This window comes from Felis catus, chromosome D2 (assembly GCF_018350175.1).
Source record: "Felis catus isolate Fca126 chromosome D2, F.catus_Fca126_mat1.0, whole genome shotgun sequence".
NCBI lineage: Eukaryota > Metazoa > Chordata > Mammalia > Carnivora > Felidae > Felis > Felis catus.
Window position 1 is genome coordinate 73,446,217 of NC_058378.1, and position 27,903 is coordinate 73,474,119.

General features: G+C 44.5%; 2 protein-coding genes across 9 annotated transcripts in view; one reads left to right on the plus strand and one right to left on the minus strand.

Annotated features, from left to right (window-relative positions):
• ENO4 (enolase 4) overlaps positions 1 to 7,226 on the plus strand; it is a 28,244-nt gene extending 21,018 nt beyond the window's left edge. For all 4 annotated transcript variants that reach the window (XM_023240987.2, XM_045040734.1, XM_023240986.2 and 1 more), the window contains 4 exons: positions 818 to 1,013; positions 3,326 to 3,393; positions 3,917 to 4,034; positions 6,522 to 7,226. In XM_023240987.2, the coding sequence (XP_023096755.2) occupies positions 818 to 1,013; positions 3,326 to 3,393; positions 3,917 to 4,034; positions 6,522 to 6,652 (513 nt within the window). In that variant the 3' untranslated portion in view covers positions 6,653 to 7,226. The remainder of the gene's footprint in view (positions 1 to 817; positions 1,014 to 3,325; positions 3,394 to 3,916; positions 4,035 to 6,521) is intronic.
• A 2,363-nt stretch (positions 7,227 to 9,589) lies between these two features.
• SHTN1 (shootin 1) overlaps positions 9,590 to 27,903 on the minus strand; it is a 102,002-nt gene continuing 83,688 nt past the window's right edge. For 2 of the 5 annotated variants that reach the window (XM_023240983.2, XM_023240982.2), the window contains 2 exons: positions 26,816 to 27,008; positions 9,590 to 11,367 (listed from right to left, as the gene is read on the minus strand). In XM_023240983.2, the coding sequence (XP_023096751.2) occupies positions 11,145 to 11,367; positions 26,816 to 27,008 (416 nt within the window). In that variant the 3' untranslated portion in view covers positions 9,590 to 11,144. Of the gene's footprint in view, positions 11,368 to 25,801; positions 26,729 to 26,815; positions 27,009 to 27,903 lie in introns of those variants that run through there. The other 3 variants (XM_045040731.1, XM_045040732.1, XM_023240984.2) reach the window with 3 other exon arrangements.

The window sequence follows — 27,903 nt, forward strand, 5'->3', positions numbered from 1 at the left end:
GAAGGCCATCGCTCTCCCTAGTGCTCCAGAACTCCAAGACTTCATGGTACGAACCGAAGAACCTCTAGATATGCTGAACAGATACCCTCTCTGAGACAATGCATGATTTAAATTTGGGGAGTGAGGATGGTTGCTGCCTCTCACTTGGTGGCCCAGTGCCTCTGTCAGCCATCACTCCTGTCACCGCCTGTGCCTCATCCTGGCACTGGCGGAGCCCCGACTTCCACAGCTTGTCCCGGGGCTCTGACCTCACCCGGTTTTAATGCGACAAACTGTCCCTGTGTCGTGTGTTCTCGTGGGACAGGCTGGAATCTGGTACCGTGGCTTAGAGGATTTTGTATGCCATCCGTTAAAAAATAATAAGCACTTCATTTCATGTGATGGTCTCACCAATAAAAAATAAGGGTGTTGAGAATGAGAAGCTAGGGCTCTTGCAGGGGCGTTTCCTTCAGTTGTCCGTTCACCAGAAAGAACAGTGAGATCTGGCCAAGCAGTCATTACTGGTGTCATGGATAATACCGGGGGTAGGAGTAGCTTGGGTTTGAAGGACTTCATTGTGGAGCATTTAATGTGCTAAACATTTTATTTGCTAGATCTATAAGCTCAAATTTAATTAATCACTTGGAGTTTTGTTCCATGAAGCTTGTTAATTTGTGTGGCTGTGATTCAGGTATCATTCAGCCACTGCTGGTACAACAGAAAACTGTTTTGTGGCTCTCAGGAAGATCGATAACTTTGAATATGGGCCATAAGATGCCTGTTGTTTTGTGACTATGCTTAATGCATTATAACCATCAATTCTTAAATATTTACCTAGGACTCTGAACAGTGGGACAGCATCTATAATGCTCTTGGTTCCAGATGTTACATAATTGCAGGAACTACATCCAAAAGCATTTCTAAACTTCTAGAGAACGGTAACATCAGCATCCCCAAATCCAGTGGGCTGATCATCAAACACACCAATCAAACTACGATGTCTGACTTGGTGCAAATAACCAATCTTCTTGACAGTGAGTAAAAACATAGATCTAACAGGCTCATAATGAACTTAACTTGGTTGTAAAAGGAGCCAAAAATAGCACAGTTTATCAGTTAATAAAAAGCATGGCAGTCATCTTGGAAGGAAAACAAATTTCCAACCATCTGCGAGAGCTTTGATGCTGGAAGACGAAATGCAGCTAGCTTACTGAGTCACTTCAGTGTTCCGACAACAGCCCCGGTCCAAAGGTTGACCCCTTTATCGAGGGCTACCACACAGGTGTGGCTAAGGACAATGCCTTATCAGCTTCATACCACACTACAGTGATCCCACTTGTCCATGCTGATTTTTTTATTTTTGAGAGAGAGAGAGAGAGAGTGGATGCTTGTGTGCGAGCAAGGGCGAGGAAGAGGGAGAGAGAATCTTAAGCAGACTTCGTGCCCAGCAAGGACCCCAAAGCGGGGCTCGATCTCACAACTGTGAGATCATGACCTGAGCCAAAATCAAGAGTTGGATGTTTACGGACTAAGCCACCCAGGTGCCCCCACACTGATGTTTTCAACTCCTCACAAGTTTCAAACTCTTTACCAACTTGAGGGCTTTGAACGTGCTGTTCCTTCAGGTTAGAATGCTTTGCCCTGTATCATTTACTCAGCTAACAACTCCTGATCCTTTACGTCTCCTTTGCTTAAAGGAAACCTTTTCAGATGTATGTGCCTTTCCGGGCTTCCTCGCCCCTACCTGGTTGCTCTGAACCTTTCTCATAGCCTCCTGTGCTTTCTCTATATCCTACTGGCCACAGTTACTTGTTCAGTTATTTAATGTCTAGTAGCCTCCATTAGACTGTAAACTCCCGTGAGTTCACAGGAGCCTCGTTCACTTACACACAGTGCCTGAAACATGAGTGGGTCTCAGGAACTAGGCAGAAGGCTGGAACAGGACTCGGGGCCAGACTGGCAGCCAGGGTCCTGGGCTGGTGCCAGAGAAGGGAATGGAATGCGCGTAGTCCCTGTCCTGCAGAGGGCCCAGTCGAGGGCCTAGGCAGCGCTGTCCTGTAGGAGGTGGATGGGAGGCCCCAGCCCTGGCCTTTCCTCCAGGGCCTCCCTCTCAGCAGGCAATCACTTCAGGTTGCTACTCTAGCTCCTGCCTCGAAAGCACAAACACTGTCTCTGGAGGAAGAACCCTGGCTCTTTGTAGACTGGCAAATTTCAAGGGGTTCTGAGATCCTCAAATGACTGATTAAGCACCAGCGACACTGTTCGTCTCATAAGTAAACACTCAGAACGACAGGTTCCTTTGAATAATATTCTACATGATAAACTGTGGAATCCAATGAGGCGTATCATCTCCCCAAATGATGCCCTTTGACTTCCTGTAGATTTTGTCTCAAAGATGCACACTTTTCTACACTGAACATGGACAAGATGGAATCGTGTCCTACAGTTGTGGTCTTAGAAACGTGTCAATCTAATTTGAGCATTTCTCCCCTTTAGTGGTCATAAAGGTCTTACAACTTATGGTAGCTTAGATTTGTTGACAGGTGGCATTCATGTAGGGTTTAGCATCTGAGATACCAGAAAGGCATGAACAGATAAAACTAGGGTAACAAGTGGCACCTGGGGGGCTCAGGAATAAGTGTGTCACTCTGGATTTCAGCTCAGGTCATGATTTCACCTGAGAGCAAGCCCAACATTGGGCTCCTTCTGTCCCTCCCTCTTCTCCCTTTGCCCCTCCCCCCACATGTGCATTCTCTTTCTCAAAAAAACAAAAAACAAAAAACAACTAGGGTAATAAAAATACAATGTTTAGATCAGAATTCTCTGCTGGTCAAATCATTGACTCTTCACAGGAAAGTTTTAAATCTGTAGCAATTTTTTAAAAAAATCTTTATTTTTGAGTGAGAGAGAGAGAGAGAGAGGGAGGGAGGAACAGAGAGAAAGGGAGACAAAGCATCCGAAGCAGGCTCCAGACTCTGAGCTGTCAGCACAGAGCCTGATGTGGGGCTTGAACTCACTAACCCCGAGATCATGACCTGAGCCGAAGTCGGACGCTTAACCGACTGAGCCACCCAGGTGCCCCAAATCTCTAGCAAATTTTAAATTTTGGTTCCAGAGGCATGTATGTATATATACGTATATACATACACGTATATATACATATATACATATACGTATATATACGTATATGTATATACGTATACACATATGTGTCTATATACACATACGTATGTACATATATGTATGTATACATATATGTATGTATATGTACATACGTATGTATATATATACACACATTTATTGTTTCTATACCATCTAAACCTGAAAAGAATTCCTCTGCTTACAGGTAAGAAGCACATCGCTGTCTTTGGAAGTACAGAAGGAGAGTCTTCTGATGACAGCCTTGTCGATTTGGTAAGTGCTAAAAGCTGGTCAATTGCAGAATTGCCAAAACACTGCTTTTATCTCGAATTGGTATTTCAGAGAAATGCAGTATTTGGCGGAGAAAGTCATGTAACCTTTTATGAAAGAGACTTGCTTCCTCCCAGACAGCTGCCTTTTGTGAAGAGCTAATCTTTGAACTTTTAAAAAGAAGAAAAATTGAAGTCCTGGGAAAATGATGAGCACACTGAAATGGCTGGGGTGTGCCCTTGCAATCTTACCGCCTAAAATGAAGTGGGAAAGGCCAGAATGTTCTTAGATAAAATCAGCACGCTCACATGACTAGTAAAGCATCTGATGTTTAGTCACGCTCTTTACCTTTTGCCGCTGTCCCTTTGTAAGCAGGCCGTGTTACCTACATAAAGATAAAATACTGACTTAGGAGGAAAACTGGAACAGCACGCGGTGTCCGCTCCCTTTCTCCCTAAAGAACGGTTCGTATTTTAGCAACACGTGACTTCTCGTTTAAAATCAATTTTGTCCCCCACCCCCTTAGGCCATTGGACTCGGTGTCCGGTTTATCAAGTTGGGAGGTCTTTCTCGAGGCGAACGGGTGACTAAGTACAACCGCCTTTTTACGATAGAGGAAGAACTTGTCCAGAAGGGAGCACTGGGTACGTGCTGCTTTCTTGCTTTGTTTTCACTTCGCCATGAATAAGAGAACAAAGATTGGGAGAGGGGGAATGGGAGGCCCTCAGCAGGAGGGCAGGGGAATCCAAAGACTGTAACTAAGTGCTGACAACACTGGGGTGGCATTTACCACAATGTGCATTGTCTTCTTAATGGATTATCTATTTACCTGAATGTTTAAAACTCTGGCCCTGCCTCTCCGTGAATAGGCTGCATGGTGCTTTTCAATAGAATTAATTGATTGGAATCTCCAAGCCTACCTTTTGTTATGCTCCAAATTATGGTTAAGGTCTGGCTGCACAGCCCCTGAAAGTTAAAGGCAGATGTTTTCCCGACGAGTCTTAGAAACAACTCCTTTTCCTTCAGACGAGTAGACAGCATGTTAAGTCTGTCATACGTTGGAAAGGCTACGGTCTCAGGAGAACCGAGGGAATTTATGAGGTAAATTATTTCTTTTTTATGAGGTAGAAATCTCTGCAGATTTGCTTGGATAGGAGCACCTTGTACGTACTGGCTACTTGGAGAGAAAACACCCCAGATACCCATTTTTACCCTTCACGTTACTGGGATGGCCAGAAGTAGGCACATAGCATACAGAGATATTTAAAGAGACCACGTTATCGTCTTTGTAATTCAAACAACAAAGACACCGATGGAAGCCATAATGATAAATTTGCTATGTTTAACATATGTAATGACCTTGAAAGACACCCTAAGCTTCATAGAAAATAAAAACATGGGGTGCCTGGGTGGCTCAGACGATTAAGCGTCAAACTTCGGCTCAGGTCATGCTCTCACGGTTCGCGGGTTCGAGCCCCGCGTCGGGCTCTGTGCTGACAGCTCAGAGCCTGGAGCCTGCTTCAGATTCTGTGTCTCCCTCTCTCTCTGACCCTCCCCTGCTCATGCTCTGTCTCTCTCTCTCTCTCAAAAATAAATAAAACATTAAAAAAAATTTTTAAAAACATAATGGAGAGACTCTGAGGAGTGTAAGGACAATCAGAAATTAGTGTGTGTTGTTGGATGTGTAATATCGGGTTGGTTTTTCCAGATAGGCAAAATCATACTGCTCCTATATATGATTATTCCTAGCTGGTTATTTTATGTCATCCTGCCTCTTAGAAGCCTCAGGTTCCAAAATGACCCACCACATTTCCAGCCAGACCTCCCCACAAGAGAAACAGCTGCTTCAGGGCATCAGAAAGGATCCTAGTGACCAGAGGCCCGGCCCAGCCCCTCCTCCCTCAGGGACAGTGCCAACCAAACATTCTGGAACAGATTAGCAGATTACAGACATGCCTCATTCTATTGCATTTGGCTTTACTGCACTTCTCAGATACTGCGGTTTTTTACAGAATGAAGGTTTGAGGCAACCCTGCCTCAAGCAAGTCTGTCCGCACCATTTTTCCAACAGCATTTGCTCACTTCACATCTCTCTGTCAGGTTTTAGTAATTCTGGCAAAATTTCAAAATTTTTCATTATTATACTTCTTATGATGATCTGTGATCCGGTGATTGACTTTGAGAGCTCAGATGATGGTGAGCATTTTTTAGCAATATAGTATTTTTAATTAAGGTATGTACATATTTTTAATGTGTATTTATTTTTGAGAGAAGGAATTGAGTCGGGGGTGCAGACAGAGAGGGCGACAGAGGATCCGAAGCGGGCTTCTGCGCTGACAGCAGTGAGCCCGATGCGGGGCTCAAACTCACAAACCGTGAGATCATAACCTAAGCCGAAGTCAGACACCCAACCGACTGAGCCAACCCAGGCGCCCCGTACATTTGTTTTTTTAGACATAACGCTACTGCACTCTTAACCAACTATGTTATAAACATAACTTTTATATGCACTGGAAAACCAAAAAACTCACTCGACTTGCTTTTTTGTGGTGGTCCGGGACCACACGGGCAGGATCTCTGAGGTGTGCCTGTGATGAGAATTCTTGTCATTGGCCTGTGGCCAGTACAGCACATTGACAGTAGTCAGTAAATGATAAGTAGTCAATAAATGACCAAAAACTGGAAAAACAAATGTCCCCACTAAGAGAATAAGTAGGAAGTCCTGTAGAAGCTCAACCCTTAACACAGGCACTGCCCGCATGGACTGGACTGAAGTCTGCAACTGTCTATGTTGGAACAGTTAGCTGACAATGGTTTGTATTCATGTAGAGGACTGGTCTTCCCTCTAGTTCATCTTCTTCCTCTGGTCCTTTTCTGCCAAGCTTCTGCCCAAAGTCCACCATACGCCAAATGTTCCAGAAGGGTACCACACAAACTGAACAAGAATACCGCACAGCTAACATACAACCCAAGTTGGGCCCGGTTTTAAATGGTCCCAGGATCTTTTCTCACGGTGACGTGACCCCTCTGGGCGGTTCTGAAGATGACCTCCTTTACGTCACGTAACAAATAACAGCCAACCTGGCACCACTGGGTTAACTGTAACCTTTATTGCTCTTGTTGTTTAATAGGTTTCAACGAGGAACACACATTTTTTTCCTTGCACGAGGAAGCTGAAAAGGCCACCATGGCTGGGGGGCCGCCTGAGCTCCTGGAGCCCATCTTCCCCACAGAAGTGATGGAGGGATCAGCCAAAGCGTGAGCGTCTTCTGGATGGGGCCACGGACAACCCCGACTTATGGCCACTTGAGACCCGTACAGCTGAGGTGCATCTCTGTGTTGGTTTTGCTCAAAAACGTCCCTAACTCACGTGCTCCGTTTGACTCTTTGGATTTCACTCTTTGGTAAAATCGGTACGTAGCCCTTCGGCCTGAAATCATACCTGTAAACTGCGTCTTCCAGCCACCCGTTTCCGTGGGGATTCTGTCTGTATACCAGCCCTGCTGTCCACTGGGGGGCCACGACCCAGTAAAAGAGCCCAACGCTTTTGCTGTTGACTCCTCACTGAGTGCAGACTCTAACTCCGTGCCGGAAAGCACAGACGCGTTTCTGTAGTAGCCACAGCCTCACGCACAAGTATGAGAGGCCACGGTGTGTGTGACCGCCAGCTTCCTCTTCCCTCCTTACCGTTAATTCCCTTTTCCCTGATTCCCTCCCCCGAATTTTCGTCTTTATTATATTACTTATATGCTTGTGCGTGTCCTTAGATCCTCTTTGGAAAAAGAAATCAGTATAAATGAACAAAACACATAAATGAATAAATAGCCTTAAGGTTCCTAAATGCCCAATTATTTATACTACAGCATCTAACAAACAGGGGACTAAAATTGATATACAGGCTGACTGAAGTGCCCTTCGTATAAGCCAGCGTCGGGGCTATAGCAGAAAAGTACCAGAAACAAATTTATTCAAACACATACCTATAGATCTAATAGTGTCCTACTGCTTTATATATAATTTAGCTTCTGTTAAAAGTTACCATTTGCTTTCCTCTAAAGCTATGAAAATTGTTATGCACTGACCTGCGGGAGAGTTGGTGAAGTTTAGATTTCCGATGTATTCTGTATGTTTTTACTGAGCACGCTGAGAAGCTTCCCTTTTGAAGAGTACCCACGGGGAAACTTAACGGCCTTATGGTAAAGCCGAGGGCTTACGCTCAAAGCAACGACTGAAAATTGGCTCAGGGGCGGGCTCTCTCAGAGCACGGGGCGGCGGTGGGAGAACCATGTCGCGATCCGTGGTTGCTCCTGCCTGTCCCGGTGCTCAGCAACACGTGATGGGGTAGGAGAACCTGGCAGGAAAATTCATTTTAAAGGCAGGCAGCACATGGCTGGCGTTCGACACAGCCTTCGCACATAGCCACACGCACCTGAAATACGGGGAATCACCGGACAGTCTGCCCTGGACCATAACACAAATTATAATTAAATGAATGGAACCAGAGCAAAAATATGCAAACTAAGTCAGTAACTAAATTAAATGAACCAAAGAGGTCATTTATTACCTCAACCGGGTTAGTGCTTTCATTTGCACACAGGCACACAGCCTGTCCACCTTTTCCTAACTTGAAGCCCAGGGCCGCCAATGGAGAGGAGCATTCGAACTTCTTCACGTAATGAACACTGCTTCTACTTACATTTTCTCTCTCTCTCCCTACACACGTCGCTATATCGTAGACATAAAACACGCACTATACACGCTGTAGAAGTTATTATTTATAAAAGAGGTCAAAGAGACTAGTCCTACGTCCATTGTGAATGAATGGGGCTGGGGAATGTTAGTGCCAGGAAACTTCCAAACCGATCCAATCCTTTCAACGAGGGCTGCTTGAGGATCGTTCTAAGCTCCCGGACGGTGATGGACGGTGTCCCGTCTCCACAACTTACTGCCACATACGCTGAAGTTGTTCCAGGATAGAAGTCATTAAACACACATGGGAAAATCATCCAGGGTTCTGTGACACAGACCATCATTTACCTGACGTACAATCTAAAGATGGTCTAGAAAGAGAATGGATGGTCGTGTTTGCCTGTCCTACTCCATTTTTCCAACAAACGTGTTATTGTGTGTTAACAAAGAGGCCGAGGAAAGAGGAATTCCTGGTGAGTAGCCCGAGCCACGTCACCCGTCCTTCTCACTCGGGCAAAACAAGGCTGGCCGGGTACAGCCCTGCGGGGTCCTCCCAGTCAGTGTTTCCACGGGACCGCCCAGCTGCTGAGACCACGGTGTGAGGACTTTGAGACCAGGCCAGGCACAAGAGGGTGTTAGAATTTGAGCTACATTCTTCTTCTTTGGGGAAAGAAGGGAGACACCTTCTTTAATAGCAAGAGCACAAAGTATGTCTATCCCTTTGCCTCACGCGGGCAATAAAAACGCACCAGTACTAGTCCAAAACTCTGTAGCAGGTGAGGCATAGTTCCTGTTCCAAAACAGAAGAAGAAATCATTTTTTAGAGAAAACAAAACTTTAAAGTTGGCAGTCCCTTCCAACTTTAAAATGGTATAAAGATCATCTATTAATTTGCGGGTGTGTGCAAATGGCTAAGAATGACCTTGAAGACACAAACCCCAGTCTTCCTGTGTCCTCCTGTCCTGGACTAACAGCTTGTTGACAACGGCACCCCAGCAGGGACGAACCTCCTCACAACTGATGCGAAAGGGGCAATGCTGGAGGCAGAACAAGAGGCGTTAAATCCTACATCAAACTCCCCGAGATCAAATTAACTTTCAACGCTTTGTGATCACGATGAAGGAAAGAAAGTGGTTCGGACAAGACAAGAACACTTGCAAAGCCCGGTTGCTAATCGATGTCTGGCCTGGGGAGCGCATCTCACCAAACAGGTCACCTTCCTACCCTGGAAATGAGGGGGAAGTGCGTCACCCCCTTGATGTGTGTGATGACTAGGGAATGACAAGTGTACGTGTCTTTATGTTCCTAAATGTGTGGAAAACACATGCCGGCAGCCTCATGACAGACACAGGAAGGAGAGCACGAAGAAGCACGGAGCAAAATTCCTCAAAGAAACCATTTTGCGGACGATTAAAAATCGCTGAAGTCATCCAACGCGTCTGCAATTCTCTTGCTCGAGAATGACGAGTTTGGGGACCTAAACCCAAAATCTCAATAACCACAACTGACCTTTAATGGGAAACTGTCAGTGCTTTTTAATAAGTGTGGTGAGGAGACTTCAAATCACAGCATAACAGAACTTGTGTTAAGTGTTAACGCAGTTTGTAGTCAGTGGATCATACAGAATAGTATTCAGTTAGGAACGTTATAGCCGAAAAACATTACATTTTAATTCCCCGTGAGTAAACCAATAAGTAACTGGAAAATCATCACTGGAAGAACATGGAAACAGTCAAGCATAACAAACCTACAGAAGGAGAATTATCTCCAAATTTAGGAAGTACATTTATTTACCTGCCTACCCACCTCTTCAAGCCTATGCTTAGCACACGTGCAAAAATAAAATACAACTACTGCAATTATTACTATCATTTTCTTCTGCCCTTAGGTGAGAAACACCTGACAGCTACATGCGGAGCCGCGCTAACAAAACTAAACCTTTCACGTTCTTTAATAGTAAAATTACCATTACTGAATCATTGTCATAAAAAATGCATTCAAGTACCTTACCACTTATTTTAAATAAACACCAATTTTGAAACAATCAACTTTGAAAAGCTGTATAAGTTTTTTTTTTTTAAAAATCCCTGATTACATTTCTATTTATTCACCGTGGTAGACCGAAACATTGTATTTTTAGAGACTAACTACCACTTAATTTCTTTAAAAAAACACACACACACATACAACAAACCTGCATAATGTGGAACAGCAGTGAAGGAGGAAAAAATGTGCTTGTCACTTATCTTGACTGTACATAAGAATCGCGATAAACCACGGCACTGGTGCCACGTTCGTACGTGAGAAAACAGTTAACTCCTAGCACGGAGCACACTGTTTACCAAGATAATACTCTATGAAGTCCAAGGCTGGGACTTTCCCCTCCATTCTTCATTCAGGCCACCAGAGCATTCCCACCGACGTCCTTGGGAGGCTCTGAACACGGTGAAAATACACACGGATTTTCCGTTCCATAGCTGACAGTGTGTGCAAGGAGCACGGACTATGGGAGTACTGGCTTGGCACCTGCAGCTCCTGAATTTTATGCTTTACCTCGGGATAGGCTAGAAAGTGATCTGTACGCCACGTGCCTAACAACTTCCATGCTACTGCAGTTTCTCTGGCAAAAGAAGATCAGCCCCCAAACAGAAGCTTCTTTGGGGACTTCTTAAATCCTCTTCAGTTGGTCAGTTCGGTTTCTCCATTTATCCATAGAGCCGCGAACTTTCAGTGTTACGTTTGTTCAGTGGTTTGCACGTTAGCCAAAAAGACAAACGTCTGAATTTTTTGTAACCTTCTAGAAGAAGTCACACTTAATACACTAATTTGAAAAACAAAAACGAAACAGCTTATCCCTATACAGAAAAATAAAACCTACATAGGATGTGTATTTTGCTAAACAACTTACTTATGTTTATAGGTAAATTACTTACAAAAGTGACACCAGAATAGAACCTGTACCGTGAGTCCAGTGACAAGAACAGAATGTCGGCAGCCCCCTTGCCAATACGCCGGAACTGATCACTACTCGGCGAAGAGGGCTGCTACACGAGTCGGCTTTCGCGTCAGCAGTGAGAGCTGTCTGTGTCTCTCGTTCTTTCCATGCTGTCTTCTTTGTATTCTGGTTTCATTTTGCCTTCGTCATCCTTGCGTGGAGTTGAATCCTTTTCAGTGAGCTGGTCTTTGGTTTGGGGTTCGTGTGTGGAAACAGGATCTAAAACTACAACAGGTCCAGCTTGTTGCTCTTTGCCAAAGCACTGGCTCCTGCATCCGGCATTACTGGGAGGCCTAGAGGAAGAACATTTACACAAAACAAAACAAAAAAGCAGAGAGAGAGAAAATATTTGGCTTCCATATTCCTGGATTCAGACCAACCAACCAAAAAAAAAAAAAAAAACCCAAATGCTCTAAGTCTAATTAGCATGCACAAAGTGGTCTTTGAGGTGCCAGCCATTAAAATAAAAAGGAGCTATTAGATGACATATTAGGAGCAGGAGGCCAGGAGAAAGAAGGCGGAAAAAGTCAGAGCAATTAACTACGGAAGTGTTAAAAAGCCAAATTCACCTACCTGCTTAATTACACACTCTTCTCAAGAAGCGCAAAGCTCTTGGGTGCCTGGCGTAGGCCGTCCCACTGCGCCTAGACTCCTGTCCCACCTTCTCTAAGCCAGAAGGAGCCAGTGACAACCCCCCCCCCCCACCCATCCTGTCCCTGGGAACAACTAGCTGCAGATCAGCTCTGAGGAGACCACCCCGCTGAGTGAAGGAAGCCAACCCCATCCCGGATGGGCAGCTGAGAGACGTGCCTGCCGCTGCCATTAGTGACCAGAAGAAATCTGGCGAGACCTGGGGAGGGGCGAGGGAGGAACAAGGGCCGATGGAAGAATCCAGAGAATAAGCTAAAATGCTAAGTGACCATCAACTTTTTCCCTAAAGGAGAACCCTGTTTCTGGCGAAATTTCTTAATGAATTTCAGAGGTGGCTTCTTTCCCCACAGAAGCTTCCTCTCTTCCCTTCTATGCTAAAGCACGAAGCTACTGCTTCTCAAGCTGTGTGAGTGACAATCTCCTTGTGAAAACAGGGACGTCTTCTGTGTCTTTTCCTGCCACGTGTCAGGAAGGCGGGACAGGGGCTCTTCAGACTTCACTGGCCTTCGTGGCAAAGGCTACGATGCGAAGCTCGAACCAGCACACCCCTGTCCCGCCTCTGGTGAGTCCACTGCTCGACCAGCCCTTCACGGGAGTTGGTGCCGCTACGACCCCCTGAGCCCCGGAGCCATCCAGACACTCCCTCACCCCCTAGACTCCTCGCCGGTGGAACTCAGCACAGTCACGACGCAATGAGCGCTGTGTAATGCGTCCGTCTCTTTAAGTAAGAGGGAGGCGTGCACGGAACAGGGACCCTCGGCTTTGTTCACCTCCACCCGGCACCTAGCGTGGGCCCACGGGCGGCCTGAATAAACGAGTGAATACTAACGAGATGTGAGGGGCTCAGAAGCCCACGCTCTGGCGCGGCCAGGTCTGGAGGTCTCTCTCACGCAAGAAAGCATCAGAACAAATGCCTGACTACTGAGGAAAGGCAGCCTGTCTGCTCCGGCCACAGGTACCACGACCTGAAACCCGACGACCGCGGTCTTCCCGCCTTCTGCCCAGTACTGTGAAATCTGTCCTGATGCTTGAAAACCGCTCCGTCTGGCCTTTCGGTTACACTGCATGACTTGGCCACCATCGACAGTGACTAACACACGACTCGGCCTTCTGTGGCAGTGGCGCGCGCACAGAGATGACCGGGAGACAGAGGAAAGCCACGCCGCGGTGAGGACAGATCCCTTCGTTTTGGCCTCAGTTTGACAACACCTTGTCATCAGAAGATGCCAGGACACCTGCCATCAACCTGGACCACAGATCCGCCTCTTAGGACATCTGCTGCTGTGCTTCGGGAATCAACAGGGGATACAGTTCCCCCAGCGGTACTCGGTTTGACCTTCTCTGACCCAGACAACGCCTGAGAGACTGTGTGCACTAGGGCACGGTCACGGGAGCGGAACCACTGCGAGAGACCTACGAGATTCACGATTGGAATGAGGCTTCAGGCAAGGGAGAGAGCGAGGCTGTCTGGGTAAGTCTGTGGGCTCTGCGTCCGACGCTGGACCTGAATGAAGTCAGCGGTTCTGGCAGCTGAAAAGGAACATGGGTGAAAATTGACAAGAGACTGAGGACAAACCGCAGCTCTGTCTCTCTCGCGGTCTCCAAACCCCACGACGTAGACGACCTGCAGGAACCACACACGGACCTGGTCCAAAAGTTGGAAAAGCTGGAGGAGGAGCTGGGGGCCGCTGGGAAAACCGTGGGCCAAATGCCACCACGTGCTAACTAGGGGACACTGCGCATGGACCGTCACGGCGTCTGCCCTCCGCGGACCTTCAGAGCCTTCAAAACAGAACAGAAATGACACCGGTGTCACTTCCGCCTTCTAAAGCTCACGCGAATTTGTCTTGTGGCCCACGCTAACCTGGAAACAAACGGGCACGGGAATCCTAGGAAATGAAGCTCCAGCCTGGCTCGGCTGTTTTGGCCCCAAAGCCACAACAGTCCGCAGGCCGGTCACCGGTCTGGCTCTGCCATGTTGGGTCTGAGCCCACTGCTACGTGAGCCAGCCGGTCTGCTCGAGGCATGAAGCTTCGCCTCCTCCTAAGTGAGCAGCTTCCGTCAACCCGTACTGACCTTCGGCACTTTCGGAGAACTACCGTGGATGTTTTCACGGCCGTGTGTGTCTGCAGGTGAAGGGGTGATGAACACACCCTAAAGAAAGCTTCTCGCATCGGCTGGAGGTGAAAACTTCCAGAAAATGCTCTCAGGCTTCCACAAGAGCAACAAGGGGATGTCGACTGAATCGAAAACTCAGAAACCTTGCGTGGTCGGGATGAAATTGGCCCGGAATTGTCTTAGTGCCTCAACTACAGATTGATTCATTATTAAGTCACCCGTAGGCTACAGCGAGAGAACTCCGTTGGTTATCACCGTGGGCAGTTTCTCTGAATGCACGCACTGAGAGTCCGAGTAACTGATTTCTCACGGATAATGACCACTGACTGGGAATCCCAATGGGTTCAGGCCAAAAGGGGCCACGGCAGGCAATCATCGAGTCCAACTGGTCCTTTAACAGATGAGAACAATGAGTTTTGGAGGAGAGAACCTGGCCTACAATCACATGGTTCATCAACGGCAGAGGCAGTGCAAGAATCAGGAGCTCTCTCCTTTCCTGCTTCTTCCACGGCGCCATGCCACTTACCAAAGGTGTCTTCTCTCAGAAACTGGACAATAACGCCACAGGCTAATTTTGGCATGTTTACTGATTTCTTTCTCTCTGAATCCCTGTTTTCAGATGCCTCTTTCCGAGTCCATCCCTTCAAACTATCCTTTGCCTCCCTTCCCTTTGTGACTGGTACCTCCTCCGGGTTTGACACATTAGGTCTATTCCGGGTTCCCATGGGGCGCTTCCCAGGACCCCTTCTGGAACGAGGGACCTTCTGCTGCAGCCTCATTGTGGCTCCATCCCCATCATGGGAAGGGCCAGAGTGTCATCAGTGACCGTGCCAAGAAACCAGGCTCTTGCTCTAGGCGGCCACAATGGCAAGTTCTAGCAAGTCAAAGCTCCTCCCCTAAGATAGGGGCATCTGGGTGGCTCAGTCAGTTAAGCCTCTGACTCTTGATTTGGGTTCAGGTCATGATCTCACGGTCCTGAGATCAAGCTCCACGTGGAGCTCTGTGTTGGGCGTGGAACCTGCTTGGGGTTCTCTCTGTCTCTGTCCCTCTCACAGGCACATGCACACACACTCGTGCGCTCTCTCAAAATAAGTAAATAGACGTAAAAAAAAAAAAAAAAAAAAAAAAAAAAAAGCTTCTCCCCTAAGGGAAAGGCTCAAGGGCTCAAAGGCAACAATCCGATAGGAATTGCAGTTTACTATTATTCTGCTCACGTTGTCTGCCTTAATTCTTCATCCAAGGGCAAGGACCACAAAAAAGGAAGTAAAACTAAGTACTCATGAAAAGTATGGCAGCCTTTCTCCTGTATGCTACAAAATCGCCAAATGTAAAACTTCCATTTTATGGGTGCTCTAAAGTAAGACTAAAATCCTGCGGCGTTCAGGCTGAAAGGCACCACTGACGTGAACTAGTCCAACCTTTTCATTTGTTCGACGAGGACACCAAAGAATAGTGCGTTAAGTGATTTGTTCAAGGGCGCGTAACTTGTTACTAGCAGACACAGGATTAAAATCCTAGAATCTGGATTTCCTGGCCCAGTATTCTTTTTCTTCCCGCGACATACTGGTAGTCATTTATGATCCATTCAAAATATTTTCACGGGTCATTTTAGATGGTTTGCTCAAGAGCTATTTCAAGACAAAAAGAAAAACTGAAAAGCAAAATAAAAGCTCAGAGACAATGTAGCAATCTGTGCCGCTCCACGGAGCCGATGCCGGAGTGCACACAGCTCGGGTGCCCTTGTAGAAAGCAGCTACTGTTCCCCAGCTACAAGAGAGCCAGAACGTGGGGCCCGGGCATGTGGGGGCCACTTGCTAGTCAGAGGAAAAGACCTGACTCCAAACCACACCGGTACCACAAAAACCTGAACGACTGTAAACAGCGTTGCCAAAACTGAACTTTCATAAAGGGACTCGGTGATTTCTCAGACTGTGTTACAAGAGACAAAGGAACAGCATTCTAATTTTCAAAAAGCACATCATTGTTTGCATTCAATGAAATTCCTTTCAAAAATCAACTTTCCACGTTCCAATTATATTCAACAACATTCTAGCTAACATTTCGGCTGCAATTCAAATTAACTAATGCCCCAAAGAGCCCTAATAGATGTGGTTCTGAGCTCAATTGAATACAATCAAAGCTCACGAAATGAAGGGGGAAATGCTTATTTCATGCAAATTCTGCATATCACTCAAGCTTAATTTTACTGATAATATAAAGGTGGGACATTTTGAACATTACAGTGAATGAAACTTTTAAGCGGTGAGAGTTATTTTATAAAATGCTACCTCTGAAAAGCTGATTGCCAAACAGTATAAAAATGGTTGGAGGCATAAATGCCAAGTTCATTTCTATTTCACTTCGGAGGTAACTATCTTTCAAATCGCAACAGCTGGACTATTTAACACAATCTGGTGAATCAAAGTCTAGTTCTTCTCTGGTCTCCCGGTGGGACGTCTGCATTAGTCCGTGGCAGCCGTCCAAAAAATGACGCACAGCCGGACGGTCTGAACGCTGCTGCGTTTACAATGAAAATGAATAAAGCTGCAATCGTATTTACCACCTCCAAGGACAGAAGACGGAAAGATTTAAATTTGTCTTTCTAAAGTAGTTTCCTGGGAGAACTCCAAAGAGGAAGTCTGCTTTCTATTTTCCCGTGTGTAAAAATAAGAAGTCTCACTTTGTTTCCGGAGCCCTTTATACAGTTACTACAACAGTGAGCGGGAGCCGCTTTACAGGAGAGGTGGTGTTTAGTGTTTCTCTCAGATACCCTATTTGTTGGGGGATTTTAACACGCCTGTCCCAAATCTCCCCAAACGGTTTCAAACAGAAGGTGAGGCTGTCTGTCGTTAGTACCAGTTTGAACACTTTCAACTGTAATGAAGGTAGAACAAAGCTGAATTCTTTCAGCTTTGTGTACTTTTCGAAACTCCATTTAGGCTCAAAGAACAGTTTTTCGATTTGGGTCGCCTGCTACCTGACGCAAAAGTAGATATAATTTTAAATTCTGAAAACAAAATTGATAAACAACGAAACAGCACCTTGGGTTTGAAAAGCTGACATCAGCTTCTGGATTGCTGATTTGCCCTAACCATCAACCAGAATTCCTTCTTACAGCAGAAGCAACAATGGCTGGCTGGGCAAAGACGTCCTTGTCCACACGGAGCCGTATTTTCTTCAGTGGAGTAAAGGCAGCACAGGCTTATGGGGGCTCGGGTTCCATCCCAGACCGTGGGGCGCGCTACGAAGTCCTGGCCCGCTTCTTTTCATCCTAACGTGGGCTGGACCGTGGACATTCACAGATCCCGAAATGCCCTGGGCCCAGGGAGGCTCAGGAAACTGGGCCATTCTCACCAGCAAAATGAACACTGAGAAAGCATGAACCCAACATTGATTGCAGCTCAGGCAAAGATCCTGAAATGCGTGTGCTACTCTTTTGGGCTACTTTTTGAGCTTTTCGTAATTTTCCACAACTTTAAGTCACCATGAAAAATCCATTTTTGATCCCAGCTATTAACAGGGAATGTTATTTAAAAGAAGTACCTTATTTAAGGAACATAAAGTCTTCTATAAAATTCACCATATATACCACTGGCTCCTCAAAAAAGCCAGCCTGCATAAAATGCTTGCATTTTTCTAGGGGTGCAGAACAATATTTTTAATTTTTCAAATACTTTTCCTTAAATTTACCAAGTTATATACGTTGAACTCTCTTTTAAGATGGGAAGTCACAGTGCTACTTTTCATAGTTCTGTGACAAGGTATATTTCAAAGGAAATGTGTTTATCAGGTTTTAGAAGTTAAGTCAATGTATTCTTAGGTCTGAAATTGCATTTAACTTTTAGCTGGCTACTTCTATTTGAAGAAATCAAATACCACCCACCCCCCACCCCCACCCCCACTGCCATCCATAAATAAAAGGAAACACAAAGGCTGCAGAGACTACTGAAAGATACTTAAAAAAACAAAAACAAAAAAACTGCAAAGCACCAAAGGCAATTTGGTTCTCTATGCAGAAATGATACATTTTATGCAAAGTCTCTTAAAAGCACAGGTGTTTGCAACTGGAGGCAAATGTTAGGAGGCAATTAATTCTCTGGGAGAACTGAGAAGGGCTCAGGGGCATTTTAAGAGTCATGCTGAGATTTACTGGACAGAATTTTAACGCTAGATGTATTACAGCCTGAACGATTAACCTGGAAGAAGTTGTTGTCTGCAGGGCAAGTCAGAGCACTTGTAAGACAATGCTGACAGGCGGCCCTCTGGGCCGGTCCACAGGGCAACTCCTTGGGGCGGGGGGTGGGGAGGAAAAGAAGACAAGAACGCCAAGTGAGGGGATCTCCAACTTCCAGAACATCCAGTTGTTCTGCTAATTTTGTTGTTGAGACTTAATTATCCATGTACGGGCACACAAGGAGGACCTTTGTAGTCGTGCCTTGCCGAGCAGAGCCACTTCCTGCGGTGTGAGTACACAATTCGACGGCACTAAGATTACAGTTGAGGGCACAGCAAATCCTTTCATTGTGTAAGCGCATCGGATGAAGCAGTAACTTCCAGGCAGTTCATCCTGCTGGCCAGTGGTGTCTGCTCAGAAGCGAATGTTTACTAAGTACGGAGAAGGGGACCCCATTCTTCTCCCCACCCCACCCCACCCCACCCCACGGCGCACGCACACATACGCACGTACGCACACGCACACGTACACAAAAGAAGAGAAAGGAGAGGAGGCAATGATGGCGAAGGGTGAAGGGACAGGAAGGAAACCCACCCTTTCCCACCACAGGGTCTGCAAGAACTTCTCTATTTTCCATTTGAACAAAATGTTGACCCAAGCCTCTCTCAAGGAATAGTTATGTGACCTGCCGAATGAATTTCCAGCTGAGATCAATATTTGAGACAAGAGCTTTCTGCAAGGTTCCCTAAAAGGAAGAATCTCAATTTCTATTTGGTAACAGATTTCAGAAGCTCAGGTTTTCCAGCTCCAATCCAAAAGGGCAGCGTCTTTCAACTTCATTTTTCTACATTAGTTTTACACTGGAAATAATGACATAAAACTGAAGAGACCAGTTAGAGGTCAAATGATGATAAAATCAATTTTACTTTTAATGTAAAACCTGAAAGGCAATTAGATTTTTTTTCTTTCATGGAAATGTTTGACTGATCGCACTAACCAAGAGACATCTAAAATTTTATCTTTTATCATCTACCCTTTGCTATTTAGTTACCGGCTCAAACAAGATGAACTCGTACAAAAATAAATCTGTGTGGGGACAAAAGACACATGTATTTAGAGACACTGCAGATCTAGAAATTAAATGCAAATTACAATAAAAATGGTTTCATTGGCAACGGACATTTTTCTGCTGAAATTGAACTCCGGTCACCGCCTCACGGGTTTTTGTTTTTGAAATTCGTGTAGGGCACAGCGTGGCCTGTTTTGACCTCCCAAACAAAAAAGGCAAGCTAGCGGCCTTGTCTGGTGGTTGGAAAGTAGAAGAGCTTGATAAAGCTTGGACTTTTGTGGGGAGATTGGGGTTTGAAAAGAAGCATGATGAGTGAGAGAAGCTTTAACTGCAAGAGTCTCTGGCGATCGTGGTTCTCACAGGACCTTTGAGAATGAGGGCCGAGAGATGAAGACCCAGCTATGAAATCGCTGCGAAGCACACCAATCACAACGGAACCCGAGTTCACTTTCACACGGGTTTTCCCCTTTGAAACAAGGTTTTGTAGAAGTAACTACATGAGATGAGAACGCATCTTTGAGGTTGACCGCCTTGTTTGGTTGGAACTGTCAGGACATTCACCTTCCTGAAAGTGATTAATAGGAAAAGTGAACACGGATGGATAAAAGCTCAGTACAGATGAGCAGGACCACCAGTAGACGAGACTCTACAGAGACAGAGAGAAACAAGATGGCAAGAACACAGGAGCTTGCGGGGCGCCTGGGTGGCGCAGTCGGTTAAGCGTCCGACTTCAGCCAGGTCACCATCTCGCGGTCCGTGAGTTCGAGCCCCGCGTCAGGCTCTGGGCTGATGGCTCGGAGCCTGGAGCCTGTTTCTGATTCTGTGTCTCCCTCTCTCTCTGCCCCTCCCCCGTTCATGCTCTGTCTCTCTCTGTCCCAAAAATAAATAAACGTTGAAAAAAGATCACAGGAGCTCATGTTGGGCCTCTGCCTGGCTGTGATGCGAAACTCTTTTCTGAGCTCTGCCCAGCTCTTTGTCCCTACTGAAGGCCCACTTGTCCTGCCTCTCTTTACAAGACAGATGTCCTAAAAACACGATGTCCAATGGACACTTCGGCACAAACTCAAAGGAGCTAACCAGTTATTGACCAAAGATGGAGGTGTCTCAAAAAGGTACAGCATAAACTGAATTACATTTATTTTGGGCTATAGAATGTATGTTTTTGAAACAACTGGATTCATAGTGATTCATCTTTGTATTACCACATTATCATTTAGTAAAACACCTTTCTAAACCAATGATTAGAGTCAGATTACTTTCAAGATTTTTGACTCCCTGGGAATAAACTATTCTTCAAAATGTCTGAAAATGTCAAAAAATAATTTAAAAAAAAGTATAAATGAAACTGATGCCAAAAACTAAAGCAGCCTGGGCTGGTTTTGTGATATGGTACTTTGCAAAATTTGTGAAGCTTGCCTCTTAACTGGACATTTGACACAAAAAAACATTAAAAGATTTCTTTTTAACTACTCTTTAAGTCTCTGTGCTTATTCGGCTTGGCTCCCTTTTTCAGAATTATTTTACTGGCTAACACTTTCTTCCCCTGGGAAGAGGTACTGTAATTGATTAGGTTAGCCTTAGGAAGGGGTCGGGAAAGAGACGAACTACCTAGGAGTGTGTCGGGTCAAAGTGGCAGGATGTGAGTGTCACCGGGTCAATGGGGTGATTTAACTGCAGAATCACTGCTTCTGATAGAACGCAATCTTATAGTCATTTTCTTCCCTCCATTCTTCAAGCTCGTCATACACTCAACACAGTAGGCTATAGTGCAAAAGCACGGGCTCTGGAGTTGGATACGAAACAGGTTCAAATGAAATCTGACCCGACTCTTGATTAGGAACAGAATTTGGGGCTAAGTGTTTGCCTCAACGAGCCTCAGTTTTGTCATCTGTAAAATGGAGATAGGTCCAATCTGTACATTCGGAAGAATTAAAAAAAAAACACATGGAAGTATATGGCTTAATAGTCAGTGAAATACAGTAATCACAGCAAAACCTCACGGAAGCAAAATTCCAAAGTCCAGAACCTCCAAAGTGGAACCGGGGGCCATGACCCATTGCCTCATCTGTAATCAACATATATATCCTGCCTGTAGCAATTAAAGTACTTCTCCTCTTGGACAGATATTATTATAATGTGAATATATGTTTTAACATATAATACATGTTATGAAGAATAACAAATATTAACTAAAAAAAAAGAGAAAAAAATACACAATGGAATGTTGTAGCCTTTTACCCCCAAAATGTTTTCCCAACTTACCTCACCTGCATCAAGAGCATTAGACTCCTGCTTTCTTTGATAATGGAGCTAACGTGTTTCAGGGCCTTCACACAGGATTAAAATGGAAGATGACTTCACCCATATCCAGGTACGCTGTGTCACATTAAAAATGTATACCTGTGCAGGGTGCCTGGGGAGGGCTCATTCGGTTAAGCTCAGGTCTGACTTTGGCTCGGGTCATGATCTCACAGTCTGTGAGTTTGAGCCCCGCGTCGGGCTCTGTGCTGACAGCTCGGAGCCTGGAGCCTGCTTTGGATTCTGTGTCTCCCTCTCTCCCTGCTCCTCCCCTGCTCATGCTCTGTCTCTCTCAAAAATGAATAAACATTTAAAAAAATTAAAAATATATATACGTATATATACATCTGCAATTGTGGCAAACTGATGACTATTTCAAAAAATGAATCCAGCTTCAAAAGCCAGAGTCATTTCGAAACAGACACTGACCATACAATGGAGATTAAAATAGTCCTTGCCCACGTGAAGTGCTAGCACTAATTCTCTTTTAGGACCACCTATCCAATTTATCTCCTGTGTGATCATGTATCTCTAACCCAGGCAGGTCTGAAAGCATCTGGAACAACAGCCATTGGGTTCAAGTGAGTATGCTGATCCCCAAGAGTACTTCTCTGAAGGATAACTATCATTTAGATTTGGATTTGTAAATTCTGGTAAGGTAGTTTAAAAATTATTTTACAATCCTGGGTTTGTAGGTTTTACCATAAATCTATACTGAGGGACACGTTGCAGGCAGAAAATACATGCTTCCCTCTTGTTCCTTAACTGTGAACATCTTTGCTAAGCAACCACATTTGTGAGGACTTAGGAAAGCTAGAGCTTTTGGGGAGCTCTGGAGAGGGCCTAATCTACTTGTCTCAATCTTAGGTGAGAAAACACACAACAAAAAGAAAACAAAACAGGCTGTGTGACCTTCCCAAGAAAACCTGGCCCAGTCAATAACGCAGGTGTCCAGTGTCTAAGCTCTGAACTCAACTCTGGCCCGTGATTCCGCAGCAATGGTCCAACATTACAATTTTAACGTAAGAAAAGAATTCACCGAGATATTTTTCATACATCACGCAAGTCACATGACAACCCCACAAGGTGGGTGTTGGTACCCTCACTCTACACATGCGGAAACAGGATCACGGGCTCAGTATCTTGTCTAAGGTCCTAAAGACCACAAATGGCAAACCCAGTCGAGCTCCAGTTCCGGCAATGAACTGACGCTCCTTGCCACCCGGTGCACACATGGAAAAGGCACAGGCTTAGAAAACCGAGCGCACCGCGTTTCCCTGCTACACCCCTCCCCAGTCTCGAGGCTTCTCCGGGCGAAAATACAAACCATCCTCATCTTTCTGACCCTGTGAAACACTCAGCCTCTTGCCGGGTATTGTAGCTGCCTGGAAGTAATAAAACAGTTATCTCTGAAAAAAATCTATAATTTGGAATTCTCCCTATCTTATATTGACCATCCCACCCATAGATCAGCTTGAATCAATGAGTCTTACTATACATTTAACATGGTCAGATTACTCTGTCAAAAGAAAAGAGCATGAAAGCAAAAACCAGGTTTGTTGGCTGGTTGCGTATTTATGTATGTATGCATTCCTTATTTATTTATTTTGCTTGGCCCCTCTTTACCCCTCATAGCATAAAGGGAGATTATTATCATTATTCCTGCCTGAATTAGAAGTAATCAGAATTGGGGTGCCTGGGTGGCTCAGGTTAGGCGTCCGACTTCGGCTCAGGTCACGATCTCACCGTTCGTGGGTTCAAGCCCCGCTTTGGGCTCTGTGCTGACAGCTCAGAACCTAGAGCCTGTTTCAGATTCTGTGTCCCCCTCTCTCTCTGCTCCTTCCCCACTTGCACTCTCTCTCTCTCTCTCTCTCTCTCTCTCTCTCTCTCTCTCTCAAAAATAAACATTAAACAATTTTTTTTAAAGAATCAGAATTAATGAAATTCAAATTTGCTATTAGATTCAAGATATTATTACCAGATAGTATATACTTATTAGAAATAATTAACAGGACACAAATATTTCTAAAGCTATTATTAAAATAGAAATAATCAGGCTTCTCTAAGTCTTGATTATCTTTTCCTTTCTTTTTCTTCTTTTTTCTTAAAAATAATAACCCTTGCTCTGCTTAGGCTGGTGACAAGAATGTTAATTTTAATTAATCCTTGCAATTAAGTATTAAAGCTATCCCTTGCCATCCCATAAGGCCCTAGGAAATAAATCCATATATTTCTGGCACTATAATTTACTGGACTGGAGTTACTCAATTATTTGGAATACACATATATGTTGATTTTAGGAATTTATTGAAAGAAAAAAAAAACCTTTCCAGGAATAGCTTGGTGTTAACAATTTTCTGATCAAGTGAGGGTCTTACACAGAAAACACCTTTGTTTCTATTCTTTTAAAACCCTTCTTAGTAGGTTTTCAATCCATCCTGTCCACCTTAGGCCACAGAAGTGAGCATAGCTGATTCTTTCTTTTATAACTGGGTATGCTGTTGTCTCTGATAACTTGATCTTATGTAGGTACAAAGATGCAGAAGTTCTACAAAATTGAGCTGACTGGAAATGACCCCTGAGCATTTAAAAAAAATGTTAAAAAAGACAAGAAGTCAACCATAGAGAAACAAAAATCTCTAATATTTAGCCTGTGTGTTTGTGGGGCTGCTGAGTAAGAGGGGGATTGCTGGTTAAGTGAGTATCCTAATTAATTGATATTCTGCTGTTCTAGTAATACTAAAAATGGACTCATTTGTTCATTTGTCCAACAAGTATATACAGAATTTCCAGAATTCTCCCAGGTGTTTGAGATATACCAGTGGACAGACCAAAGAAAGAAACAAAAACCAAAAAAACCAAACCAAAAAACTCCTACCCTCATGGAGCTGACATTCTAGCAGGGGAAGAATGGAGTATGGTGAGGGGAATCAGAGTTTAGAGGAACAGGAGGTACAGTTTTGAACGGGGTGTCAGGGTAGGCCTTATTGAAAAGATGACATTAGGGCAAAGAAATGATGGAGATGAGACAGCATGGCAGGTAGCCACGGGGGCAGGACATATAAGGCAGAGGGGACAGCAAAAGCAAAGGGCTAGGGGGAAGAGATACCCGGCCAGAGAGGTCAAAGGAGAGGGAGGGCGGGGGGGGGGGGGTGTCAGGGTGGTAGGGACTGGGTGTGTGTGTAGGGGTGAGAGCGAGAGAAAGAGAAAACGTATGTATTAGAGGATAGTGTGATTGTTTTCCTCCCTTGACCTTGATTCCCCGTCAAGAATAGAAAAAGCCATTAGGCTGAAGCACCACGGTAGTTTGGCCACAGATCAAAATAAAAATGCAATTATTAGAGTAGAGACAGTTTTGGATTTCACTTTTGGATTGCTGATCCGATTTTCAAGTGCTTTGACAATGTGGGTCTATGAGATGAGACAATGTGGTTGCCTCTACCTTATGGTTGGGATAACAGAGCAAACTTACTAGTCGAAGCCAGACAGAAAATAACCCTTCTCATTCCTGGCAGCCAGACCAGTTTCCGGGAATCCTGATAGATCACATGAGCTTTTGCTTTTAAAGCTTACACGCAACTGCATTAAGTTAAACTTCTTTCGCTCATTTAAAAAAAAAAAACAAACAAACCTAGGTTTAAACATAAATGAAGTGTGCCTGTCTGCGAAGTGAATAATTACCATGTACATGCGCAAAATCGTCAGATTCATTTGGATAGCCTAATTATACTTAAGACACAGATTTTTCAGAAAGGCGCTCTTCCTTGCTAAATGACTGTCAATATGAAAATACATGGCATTGGTTATTTCAGCTGAAGAATGTCAAGAACTGAATAATCAAGCATTAGGTTACAAAGTTTAAAAGTTAATACAGCCGCACAGAGTATTTGTATTAGTGCTTTAAGTAGCTAAATTAAATTGAAATGTGTCTCTTAAGCAGTCATTGAACAAGCAAGATGAGAAATAAATTGAGCTTCACTTAGGCCTTTATGGCATCTAACAACTGTGTCTGTCAACACACGGATCCTTTTCACTGTCAATTCAACACACATTTTGCAGACCTTGGGCCTGCAATTATTTCATTTCCTTTCTTGGAAATGTAATTTCCACTTACTTTTGGAGAATAAAAGACAGACAAAAGGAGGAAGGAGTTGCAGTATTTTCTGATTAAGATTATCTGTATAAAATGGTAAAGGGAAAAAAAAAATCTATACGCGCACGCTGAAGCACATCTCAGCAACTAACCTGTCTCGGCCAAATTGCTTTTGTGTCTGGGTATTGGTTCAAATGCAGCCAGACTGTTGATGTCAAATTAGGTGTTGAACAAATTTAATAGGAAAGATGAAGAATGAATATAGATCATCTTTTTGTTGGAATAGTTCAAATGACCCCAGTCAAAAGAAAGGAAACACATGACCGCAGGAGAAAGTGTGCTTTTAATTAAACACAATGAAATGAGATAAAACTGTAAATCGGCAAAGAAGTCCATTCATTCCAAAAGAGGGGGGGAAAAAAGTTAATCGTGCCCGGCGAGAGCAACACAAGAGTGGAAGAAAATACGAGTTGGCAAAAATAGACCTAAATTGAATTTCCACTTCGTTTGTCCAGGCTTCACCTTTTACACCAGGACAGGTACAGCTACAGAAAAGGGTTCTTTCTCTCCTGATGGAACAGGAAATCTGAGGTTTCAATTAACCATGATTACAATATTCGGCTGACCTGATCTGTCTCACCTCTTCCTTTTCTTCAAGTGGCAAACCAGCTGACCGTCTGGCAAGAGAGCTACAGCGAAACTAGAGGAATTCCGAGAAGAGCTTGTCTTTGCTGTAAGACAAACCGCCCCTCCACCGGATCCGTCCGCAGCACATTGAACAGCAGGATTTACTCTTTGGCAGGGTGCCACTTTCAGAGCAAGTCTGCAGAGATCACTCTTTACATAGGATCTCTTCACTCTCGAGAGGGAACCATATTTAAGGCACACCGTTGACTGAGGACCAGAAAATAAGGTTCTGAAAATGTCCCCTTCAAAGTACACGTGAAGAGGATATCTACTACCTCCTGGAAGATCTAGCATCTTCCTCGGTGGCTCAGAAATCATTAAGAGGGATGATCCGAGCATTTAATCCTGGAAGAATGATTAAGCTCCTTGCGACACCGAATAATTCGTCAATTCTCTGTGCAGAAGAAGAACCGGGTTGCCAAACCAGTTGAGGGGAAGGGATTCTCTCGACACCTGTCTGCTCTGGATCAGAATAAGACCTCTGAGCTAGGAGCCTAGAATCACAAGTTGGCTCATCAAACGGAGGAAGGAGGGTAGTTACTGGCTAACTCAACCCAAATCTCTCTGAAGGGGAATAAAGCAAAGTAACACACAGTTAAGTCATCACAGATTCTTCTACACACTTACTTAGTAAAGAGCATCATTACTTACTGAAATGTGACCTTGGAACTTGTACATCCTTCCAATTTACACGAGCCTTCACCTGGCTCAGGTGTTGGGGGGGACGGACTGTTGAATTCTGCCTCCAGAGTTTTCTTGTTCAAGGCTGTTTTTGTTACACTGGATACAGAACCCAACACTGGCATGGATTTGGACTCTGAGGTGGCTAATATCCCGGTTGGACCTTAAAACCAAACACATACCTCAAGTTTAATAATTCTGTGCAATGCTTATTAATATGGCACTGAAAAACAGATTAGCCGAAAATCCCTCAGGAAGCGAGAGGCCAAGTTTTGTTTAAAATTTCGAGAGCATGCCGCAAAATGTTCCTATTAGGAATTTGCTCTGCTTTCGTGGTACTACTGCTTTTCAGGGCACCAGGACCACGCTGAGAAATTATGTCCAGGCCTTTAAGAAAGCACAAAACCCCAGGCCAGGGTTCCCTCACTGACCAGAGTCCTTATTAATACCGGAATTGTGAAAACTCTTTTCTTCTCAGAGCATGGCTTTCTGACAGCCCTACTTGAACCATTTGGCCTCTCAAGAGTTAATTCTTCCCCAAACTCAGCTCTGCGTTTCAAACAGCAAATGGAACAATGTCAAAGGCTCTTTTTAAAAGGCTCATGGAGGCTTCTTAAGCATTAAACGGCTTTTATGAACATTTTTCATTTTAATGTGATTGAGAAGTAAGTGGATTTATTTCCTGTTAAAATACAGACACAGGATTCTAAAAATTAGGTGGCAAAGAGGTTGGCTGTTTACCTCTCGGATTCTTCTGCTCTTTGGGACAGGATTAAATGACTACAACAGTGCTTGTTCCTGAAATTATTGGCGTACCAATCCAAAACTCCCGGGCACCGGAGCAAAGTTCTCTCATTATCTGTTTTCTACTCTCAGTTAGAAAGATACTATCCTAGCCAGCTTTTTTCAAAGCAAGATTCTAATATGTCTTTCTTGAAACCTCAGAAGAAATCTTTGTAAGACGAGAAGATTTATGTAATAAGTCATAAATGTACACACAAAATTAGAACTTCTAAAAATTAAGCGAGAGGACAACCTGCAAGGTGTCACTGAAAAGA